Below are 11279 nucleotides of genomic sequence, written 5' to 3'. Positions count from 1 at the left end.
TCCCTAAAAAAAAATATAGGTAATGTCCCATTATACATGGCATATATAAATATTTTTATCTATGGTCAACAAATATAATCCTAATTACTATTTATTATAAAGCTGTTTTTTCTGTAGCATATTTTAATCTATATGATTGGTTGGATTATTGTGTCTTGTTTTACTAGTACCAAGTATTCTAAGCTTAGTTAAAGTCTTTTGGAAATATTCTCTCCTTTTTTTCTAATGTACTTTTACGGAGATAAAGAAAGACAACGAAAATGAAAGGTAGGAGTAGAATAGATTTTGTAGCGCGCTATCTTTGTCTTTGATTTTTAAATGTCGAGATTCGTTTGCGTTAAACTTGCGATCTATATTTGTAATCTATGCAAGTGACGTGTATTTTGACATGACGTGTTGTACGTGTGTTTAGTGCCGAATGTTGTTTTTGGTTCAGTCTTATGAAGTTTAATAAAATTTGCGATTTTAACGATTTAAAATAAAGCACAAGAATGGTTTTGCTCACAATGATAGCGAGGATAGTCGACGGCCTCCCGCTGGCCGCGACAATCCAGGAAGACGAACAGGTTGTGCAAATTCACTAATTTCACAAATATGTGTAATAATTGCTTTTTTTCTAAGTGTTTTGGCTAATTTTATATTTTTTTGTTCTACTTTCAGTCTGGAAGGAATATGCTGGAATATCAAAATCAGGCTAAGTTGCTTTTTAAGAAATTGGGACCCCAGTCTCCGAGTCGATGTTCTATAGAAACTGGGTCGTATTTATTCCAGTAAGTACTTAAATTTTAATTTATCAAGATGTTCTCATAATGATGGTGTGCCTCGCATGTAGATTAAATCTAGTTATGTCAGGTTATATTACTATCCTAACTTGGTTAGGTTAGATTTGGTTTGGTTCTTCTATGTGCAGCCAATATTACATTTCAACACTTCATATTGCATCACATTGATGTAATATTATCTTGACTGTTGATTAAATGTTGCTGAGGTGATCAGTCCTGTCATTCAAGTATCAATCTTTGAAATATAAATGTAGGGAAGTGAAAATATATATATCCCTTTTATGTTGACATTCTTATTATTTTTTGACATGTCATCAAAGATGAAGAAGAATATGGAAGTCTGGGCATTTACGGGGCTGACGACCGTCATAGGCTGGTTTAAGTGATCACTTTACACACGTGTAACATTCACCAATTCTACCCATTATTGACAACCACACTACTCAAATTCTTGGAAGTTCTATATACAGTGGTACCTCGACATACGAGTGCCCCAACATACGAGTTTTTCGAGATACGAGCCGACGAGCAAGTAATTTTTTGCTTTTAGTTACGAGCGAAATTCGAGATACGAGTTCGGTTCGGTAGTAACACGCAGTCGCGCCATCACGATCAGTTAGCAGCGTGCTTCCCAGGAACCCAGGAACTGACGACTGAGGAGATACAAGAGTTACAGTCACAGCAGCATACTGAGGTTATGCAAGAAATTGGTTTTGAGGAGTCAAAGGAGGAGGTTATTTCTACAAGTGAGATAAAGGAGATCTTAGGAATGTGGGAGAGAGTTTCACAGTTCGTGGAAAAAAAACACCCAGAAAAAGTTGCAACAGGTCGTGCATCTGACCTTTTTAATGACACTTGCCTAACTCATTTCCGGAACATTCTGAGAGGGAGGAAGAAACAAACCTCCTTGGACATGTTTTTTTCTAAACGGCCTACAGGTGAAAGCGAGAAAAATGTAGCGAAAAAGGCAAAGACCAGTGAGGATATCTAATTTATTTCTTTACATTCTCTTTTTTGTTTTTGTGCAATAAATATTTGATATTTGTAAATACGTTTTTATTATTCAAAACCACGTAACAAAAATAACTGGGGGTGACATTTTGGAGGTTGGAACGGATTAATGGTAGTTCAATTGTTTTGTATGGGGAAATTTGCTTTGAGATATGAGTAATTCAAGATACGAGCAAGGTTGCGGAACGAATTAAACTCGTATGTCGAGGTACCACTGTATATGAACCAATTTAGAAACCTTATTCATGAATTGACATTCTTATGTGAAAATTTCTCTGTCAAGAATCACTTGTGATGCAACGTTTGTGGTGATGTGCATAGATGATTAGTTCATACACCCATACCTCACTATACGGCCGATCTTTGTATGGCATTTCGCTATAACGGCCCTCTTCAATTAAGGTACGTTTTCCATTTACGGCCAAACATGTTTCGCTATAACGGCAAAAAATACTTTTTTGCCAAATCACTGAATAACGAAATAGACAAGAAGGCGAGACAAACAACTTTGGACAATTTTTTTAAGCCAAGCCCATTCTTACCAGCGAAAAATGATGACGACAGTGATCTGCAGGTTACTATTTCTTCATCGTCTTCAGATTAAAGCCATTTAATTTTTTTTAAGTATATATACATACACATATTTTATGTAACATGAAGTTGTTTACATGAATTTTTCTTTATAGATTATTGTTGGTTTCTGGAGTCTGTTATTATTTTATGTACAAATATTTGTACTTATTATGTATGTATTTTTGATTAAAATGAAATAAAAAGATAAATGCATTTTGGATATTAACCATGTTACATATTTATTAAATTTAGAACCGATTCCATAGAATTTGTATTACAATAATTGATTCCTTATACGGCTTTTCACTTTGTGGCCAAGTTTTGTGGAAAGTATCTAGGCCGTAAAGTGAGGTATGCGTGTATTTATTTGTTAGTATTACCCCCTTTTAACATTCTAAGCGTCTGTTACGCGACAATGTTTAGCTGTCGCATGACTGCAGCTTTTCGGCCTGTTCATAGACCTTGGGTAAAGTAGTTACTTTAGACAATAGATTTGCTATTTTTAAATGTCCGCCTCCGTAGCGTAATGGTCAGCACGCTCGGCTACCGTTCTGGAGGTCCCGGGTTCGATTCCCAGAGGGGGTCTAATAAATATAAGTGATTTTTTCACTTTAATATTTATTCAATATTACCCTGAAGTGGAGAGCTGATCACCTTTTCTTCGTGTGTTAACGATCAAGATAACACTGCGTTTATATGATGCAGTGCCCTATGCACCATTGGGGTGTGGATAAGGGTTTGAATAAGGGATAAGGGTTCGAAATTCTTAAATTTGATATCATTGCAAAATTTGGGTTTAGCAATTTCAGCAGGTAAATGGATATTTTGTACTGCATTTTTTTTTAAACGCCATGTTTTTATTATTTCAGTTACCTTATCGAGAATGACATCTGCTACTTAGTGCTATGCGAGAGAAACTTTAGCAAAAGATTGGCTTACAGTTTCTTGGAAGACATTGCCCTAGAATTCCACAATCAGTATGGAAAAAGAGTGAGTAATTTACCTTATAATGTATATAGTGCGAACCTTATCCAAAGAGAGAATCTATTTTATACCTTATAGAAGAACTGTCATTTAATCACTGTGCATCTAGTCACCATATATTATCTATGGTATAGTGGTCAGGTTAGGTTGAAATAACTATGCATCTAGTCACCATATATTATCTATGGTATAGTGGTCAGGTTAGGTTGAAATAACTATGCATCTAGTCGCCACATATTATCTATGGCATAGTGGTTAGGTTAGGTTGAAATAACTATACATCTAGTCACTAAATGTATAGTTATTTCAACTAGATTCTAGTCACTATATATTTTCTATGATGTAGTGGTGTCTGCCTCTGTAGTGTAATGGTCATCACGCTCGGCTACCGAACTATATGTCCCGGGGGTTGATTCCCAGGGGGAGGGGCAAAAAAATAATAGTGATTTTTTCTGTAATATTTATTCAATATTACCCTGGACGGTACCTGAAGTGGAGGACTGATAGCCTTTCCTTCATGTGTTAACGATACGATCAAGATAACACTGTGTATTTATGATGCAGTGCCCTATGCACCATCGGGTGCGAATAAGGGTTGAAAAAAGAACAAATTAACTAACTAACTAACCATCACGCCGCTTCCCCGCAGGGGTAGGCAGCGAGAATCTAACGCCACACCACTCTGTCTTTGCAAACATTCTTCGCCTCTTCTACATTCATGCATCTCCTCATACATGGCCGACGATTATTACGACTCCTGACCCGGCTGCTTTCAAGGAACTTTATTTTCAGCTTTTGTCTTGTATATATTCTTCTTCTCCGTCTTATCCCTCATTGCTGAGGGTTGTGACCCTTGCAGAAGCAATGACTCTTCTCCAGTTATCCCTTGACTGCGCTGCACGTAGCGCTCCAACCACTGAGGTGCCTGCTGCTGTCTTAATTTGATCGGTCCATCGTGTGGGGGATCTTCCTCTCCCTCTCTTTCCCTCCAGGCTACCGATCACAACTAGTCGTTCCAGGCTATCCTCGTTGCCACGCGCAATGTGTCCAAAGAACTGGAGAATCCGTCGGGTACAGATATTGGCCAGAGTCATCCAAGCGTAGTTCCTGGCGAATAGACTCATTGGTGCGTCTAGTTGTATACATACATCCAACATAAAGAATTTGCACCAAATATTGCGATTTAATTCTAGGTAAACACAGTTTCCCGGCCATACACCTTCATCGAGTTCGACACGTACATCCAGCGCGCCAGGAAAGCGTTTGCGGACGGCGGCCGAGCCCGACGCAACATGACGGCTCTTGCGCCACAACTGCAAGACGTGCAGCGGATCATGGTGCAGAACATAGACGACGTTCTCCAGCGAGGAGCTGTACTGTCGGGTCAGTAGTTGAATTTCTTAAATTTAGACAACTGTTCACATAGTGATGTCATTTTTTTCGGTAAGTATTCACCTGCACAGTAGTGGCAATGGCGGGCGCCAGGCGCCTACATTATTTTTTGTTGAATTTTTTTGCAGATACTTTATGGCACATTTTATAAAACAGTATCAAAAATAAAATAAAATAAGTATAAAATAAAATTATATCTGCCTCCTCGGTGTAATGGTTAGCGTGTTAAGCTACCGTGCTGGAGGTACCAGATTTGATACCCAGGGGGGGGGTGAAAATAAATATTAGTGATTTTACACTCTTATTTCCCTGGACTGGGCCCTGAAGCGCAGGAATGATCATCTTGCCTTCATGTAAGCAACGATCAAGATAACATTGTGTCAATATGATGTAGTGCCCTGTGCACCATCGGGTGCGGATATGGTTAGAAGAAGAGAAGATATTTGGTACTTTTCTCCAACCGGTTTCGATAAGAACCTTATCATCAAAAGCGCCCTTGAGGTAGTATTTTACGAAAATGGTGCCATACAAATTATCCAAATTATTATTATTATTATTATCTTCAGGGTTGGACATGTCGCTCACTCCTTTCAACAACGTCATATATCAAAAATTGTCAATTTTCAGTTGTGCATGTTTTTGGAATGCCTAGAAAATGTACTATGTCCCAGAAAAAAAGGCATATTTTTAACTTAATATTTACCCGCTACAGGGCCGAAAGTGTTGTTTTTGCATTTTGAATAAAAGGTATTGTTTAATTATTTTTTAAAATATACTAAAAAAGAAATAAATGGAGAAAAAACATTCAGGTTTTACCTAAAAAGATCTGTTGGACAGTAAAAAGTTCAATAAGTGGCTTGATATTTAATTTGAATACATTTTATTATATTTTAAAACTTAAAACACGATCTCCTGAAAAATCAAGTTTTTTGATATATGACGTTTGTTGAAAGGAGTGAGCGATGTACTAAATAGGATGGATGTAGCAAAAGGGATATTTAGTATATGTCATACATTTGACTGCTATTATAAGAAGCGTTGCAAATCTTTTGACCTGTCTGCTAGTACGTCAAAATGAAATTGTCTAAAAATGGACTCGCGTGTTTGTTCAAAGCGTATTTTAATGTTTAATTTATTTTATTTATTTAATTTTAATATTTAATTAATTTTTTCACTCTTATATTTATTCAATATTACCTTGGACTGGTACCGGATGCGGAGGGCTGATCACCTTTCCTTCATGTGTTAACGATCAAGATAACACTGCATTTATATGATGCAGTGCCCTATGCACCAATGGGGTGCGGATAAGGGTTTTAATGAAAAAAAAAAATGTATTTTGTGTTTGAAACGCGTCACCGTGTAGAAGTTCCACTGATTTTCGGCCTGTCTTTTAATGTTGTTTTGTTTTTGCAGAATTGGACACAAAGACGCAGAATTTGTCAATGCTCTCGCAGAAATACAAAAAGGACGCCACGTATTTAAACACCAAATCCATGTACGTGAAGGCGTCCGTCGGCTGTATCTTAGTTCTCGTGATTGTAGTATATTTCTGGGTTTTATAAGTTTAAGATGTTGGGTGGCTTGTTTGTACGTACGGATTTTTGAATAATTATTCATAGCGCAGTTTGTATAAGCAATATTACCTTTATATGGGCTTGCCGGACTTCTGAAATGTTCAACCAGGATACCGGAATGCTCCCAGCGTACAGTACAGCGACAAAAATGACAAAGTACAGTAAAACTTCGATATAACGGACTTCTATTCAATGGACTTCGGATATAACGGACAAAAAATCTGGTCAAATATATTTTTTTTTAAATGTCCTGTAAATATTAATAAATATAAGTGATTTTTTCACTCTAATATTTATTCGATATTACCCTGGACTGGTACCTGAAGCGGAGGGCTGATCATCTTTCTTTCATGTGTTAACTATCAAGATAACGCTGCGATTACATGGTGCAGTGCCCTATGCACCATTGGTGTGCGGATAAGGGTTTGAAGAAGAAGAAATATTGACATGCTTAAATACAAGTGTCGGTGCATGTAAATAATTTTTAGCGGCCATGATAATCAGTCATACGTCTAGAACTAGAATTTGAGACAAAATGCCGTAGACTGCACCTAGCCAGAGCAAAAACGACACTGCCGAAAATAAAGTTATCACATTTCGAAGATCGAATAACATTTATTGACTATTGGTCAAATACAGAAGTTTAACTATATTATTGTTTTTTTTTTTCACTGTAATATTTATTCAATATTACCCTGGACTCGTACCTGAAGTAGAGGGCTGATCACCTTTTCTTCATGTGTAAACGATCGAGATAATACTGCGTTTATATGAAGCAGTGCCCTATGCACCATTGGGATGTGGATAAGGGTTTTTTTTTTAAAATTTGATTGTTTATTTATATCTAAATACAGTGTTCATATATTTAAAAAAAATGTTTTTGATTTATTTTCAACCTATTTTTAAATAATGGACTTTCGGCTTTACTGGACACCGCCTCCCCCCAATTAGTCCGTTATATCGAGGCTTTACTTTAATTATCCTAAATAACCCTTCATAGTTATTTATTTTTAGACTCTTTCGCCATCTATAATCAAATTTAAGTTTTACTGGGACTTGAAGTAAGATTTTGTCTGTAAAACCGGGTCTGTTCCGGTCGAACCGAGACGTCTGGCAAGTCCACCTTTATATAAACTTATTTTGTACTTTTTTGATTACATTTTCTTGCTGGGCAATCTCGAAGGAAACATCAAACAATTGATTTCTCTCACCAACTTTGTGTACATGAATACATTTATTGGACAGTGTTCAATTTGTATATTATTTATTTCCTTTTTCAACATATTTCGGACAGGTGTTTTATACGCCTGCGAACCGCTGGCGACGGGATTTGATATTTGTGTACATATAGTTTAGACCCTAACAAAGAGATTGGTACATAATATTAATACAAAAACATTAAATAATTCCTTTTTTCTGACTTTGAAATGAGGTTGGCGCAGAAGGTAAAAATACCCTTACCGTCCTTAAGCATCAATCAACCGAACGGGTAGAAATACCTTTTCCGTCAAGTGTGTTAATATCCAATAATTTCCGGTTTATATTATTTATTTATTATTTATTAAATTGTATCGTTATGAAATTCATATTATTTTGAGTACGGCAAGGTTTTCGTTCTCAAATTGTGGATTTGCTACACTCGGGAGTTATGATATCAAGATTTTTTTTATCGATATCCCGACTTGGGTGAAGAAATTTATTTAAGGTAGGAATATGAAAGTCTGGGTATTTACAGGGCTTACGACCTTGACATTGGCTGATTTAAGCGATCACTTTATGCAGTGTGTAACATCCACCATTCTACCCACGATTGACAACCATATGTGGTTGTCAATCATGGTTTGAATCGTGTCTTACAATGTATAAAGTGATCACTTCAACCACCTAACGAAATGTCGTAAACCCAGACTGTGCTAGACATACAGAAATGAGTCCACTATGATTTGCTCATTAAAAATTCAATTCCAGAATTCATTCAGTAATTTCTATATAAGTTAATTCAAAAATTAAAATCAAACACAGATTTTTAGGATCTACTAAGTTATATATATAAAATTGGCAGTAGTTTGATAATGTCCCAATAAGGGGAAACAATTGTCACTAATGAAATTTTTACGTGTTTTTAATAATAAAAATATATAATTTTGTCGACCCTAAAAATCATGGACTAATATAACAAAAATTATGGAGTTCTCCAAATCAATAAATAATTTCTATATATTTTAACCTACAATTTTTTTTAAACACCAATTGTATATCTTCTATTCATGTTCTCTATGTAAATTATGATATCGTACAATAAATTTAGTGACAGTGCCAAATTTGTGGTTTTCTATTGACATTGTAACTGTTTGAACTATGATATATCGCTCACTCCTTTCAAGAACGTCATAAATCAAAAATCGTCAATTTTCAGTTGTGCATTTTTTCGGAATGCCCAGTAAATGTACTATATCCCAGCAAAAGCGGCATATTTTTAACTAAATATTTACCCGCTACAGGGCAGAAAGTGTTGTTTTTGCATTTTGATGAAAAGGTGTTGTTTAATTATTTTTTTAATTATACCAAATATTTTTCAAATGGAGGAAAAACCTTCAGGTTTTATCTCAAAAGATCTGTTGCACAGTAAAAAGTTCTATAAGTGGCTTGATATTTATTTTTAATACATTGCATTATATTTTTAAACTTTAAAAACGTTCTCCTGAAAAATCAAGTTTTTTGATTTATGACGTTCTTGAAAGGAGTGAGCGATATATTGTATCCGTGATTTATACTGTCCGCCTCCTGTGTAATGGTCAGCGTGTTTAGCTACCGTGCTGGAGGTCCCGGGTTCGATTCCCAGGGGGGGAGGTGAAAATAAATATTAGTGATTTAACACTGTAATATTTATTCAATATTACCCTTGACTGGTTACTGAAGCGCAAGAGTGATCACCTTGCCTTCATGTTAGTAATGATCAAGATAACACTGCGGCGATTTGATGCAGTGCCCTATGCACCATTAGGTGCGGATAAGGGTTAGATAAAAAAAAAATATTGTATACAACAGGGGTAGCCAAAGCATCGACCGTAATACTGTTAAGGCAGTGACTGACCGGAGCATTTCGGAGCGTTGTAACGTTACATTTTTTATGAGTGCTTACCACATACAACTTTTATTTAAATTTTTTTATTTATTTATTTCATGGATACATACAGTTTTTTTACTATATGTATGACGGCTCTTTGGGCATGGCTTGTGTTGAGCCAAAATACTTACATGTTAATACAATTTTTTATTTTATTATTATTTGTTTTTTTATTATTATTAGATTATATACATTACATACTATAGATACAATAACAATTTACAGTATAAAGGTTTGACAATAATATAATTACACCTGGACTTCAATTAAATCACTTTCTACCTTGTCCCTTCCAACGACAAGTAACCATCGACGGACACTGTTCTTAAAGACATGATCACTACTGGAATTCTTAATGGTTACAGGCAGCAAATTAAATATCTTTGGCACAAGGAATGAAAAGGTTTTTTGCGCAAAACTTGTTTTAACGGATGGGCCAACATTCATTCAATCATCCGAACCCTTATCCGCACCCCGATGGTGCATAGGGCACTGCATCATATAAACGCAGTGTTATCTTGATCGTTAACACGTGAAGGAAAGGTGATCAGCCCTCCGCTTCCGGTACCAATCCAAGGTAATATAAGAGTGAAAAAATCACTTATATTTATTTGACCCCCCTGAGAATCGAACCCGGGACCTCCAGCACGGTAGCCGAGCGTGCTGAGCATTATACTACGGAGGCGGAGGAGGCCAACATAGTTTATATTCAATGCTACGTGGATTACAGTGCTTAAAATTTTAATTGTTATCAAAAGTCTGGTTACCCCTGGTTTACAATAACACTTTTGACTATATTTTAAATAAAATGGCACCAATAACTGATCACTGATATTATTTTTGTGTTATTTGGATGTCTTGCTATCATTTCAGAAAGCATTGCATTATCTATTATCTGGGAAGCATCCGAAACTATGGATGGAGCGCTCGGCTCGGTGTACTGACTGCCTGAATGCTCGCATCGCAACGTGTTACGTTACGACGCAATGCTCCGGTCAGTCTCCACCTTAATAAAAAGTTGTATTGTATTGTCTATGAATTTTTCCAAATGTCTTTTGTTTGAAAGCCGATTTGGGGAAGTTGCTTGCAAAGATGTCTAGCTTTGAGATGTTGAGTAATACGAAGATAAACGATACTGTAAATTTATTTAGCTATTGGTTTGGTAACTGTATACTTATCAATAAAGTTGTTTATGATTGTTACATGTTGTTTTCTTTCTACAAACTGTATTAGCTTGCTCAGGAGCATTTGACTACTGAAAGCCGACTAGTAATTTTTTTGCTACCAACCGTAAACGATCAAACATCGATTAGTTGTACATTTTGACATCTCAACATAGATAAAGAAACATATGGACCGATGGCGTGGAATGCTCTTCCACCAATGGTTAGAAATAGTGAGAGTGAGATGATCTTTAGAAAAAGACTAAAAACACATTTGTTTGCTAAATCATTTCCACCATAATATTTTCCCTAATTCATTCACAGTGAAGCGCCCTTGAGGTATTTTTTTACGAAAATGGCGCTATATAAGTTATCCAAATTTATTATTATTATTATTATTATAGAATTTCTTGAATGTTTTTCGCAGATACTTTGTGGCTCATTTTATAAACTTTATAAAATTGAACAACTTTGTTTTAACCACTTTTTTATTATTTGTAAACTTTAACCAACCGGTTTTGACAAGAATCTTATCATCAGGGTTTGTTAAATCCTAAAACATGAAAATACTCATAAATTCCCTTACCAAAAACTTCCACACACTCCGTACACTATTTGAAAATATGATTTAAAAATATGATTTTAAAACTGAAAAATTGTGTAAATAAAA

At 35.7% G+C, this 11279-nt stretch overlaps 1 protein-coding gene across 2 annotated transcripts; it reads left to right on the top strand.

The window, feature by feature from the left end:
* Positions 1-390: 390 nt before the first annotated feature.
* Sec22 (vesicle-trafficking protein SEC22) lies at positions 391-10648 on the top strand. 2 transcript variants are annotated; one of them, XM_088274261.1, is made up of 6 exons: positions 391-566; positions 661-770; positions 3236-3356; positions 4544-4733; positions 6159-6240; positions 10320-10648. In XM_088274261.1, exons 1-6 carry the CDS (start codon positions 492-494, stop codon positions 10396-10398), a joined length of 657 nt encoding a protein of 218 aa, XP_088130387.1. In that variant the 5' UTR covers positions 391-491; the 3' UTR covers positions 10399-10648. The 2 variants fall into 2 exon arrangements, with proteins under 2 accessions (XP_088130387.1, XP_088130389.1); XM_088274263.1 differs by lacking the exon at positions 10320-10648 and having other exon boundaries at positions 6159-8640.
* Positions 10649-11279: the final 631 nt, after the last annotated feature.

Source organism: Brachycentrus maculatus, unplaced genomic scaffold, assembly GCF_059751285.1.
Source record: "Brachycentrus maculatus isolate JH-2025_06_01 unplaced genomic scaffold, ASM5975128v1 h1tg000653l, whole genome shotgun sequence".
Lineage (NCBI taxonomy): Eukaryota > Metazoa > Arthropoda > Insecta > Trichoptera > Brachycentridae > Brachycentrus > Brachycentrus maculatus.
Note: the sequence above shows the minus strand (reverse complement) of the source record. Positions and strands in the feature narration are given on the sequence as shown.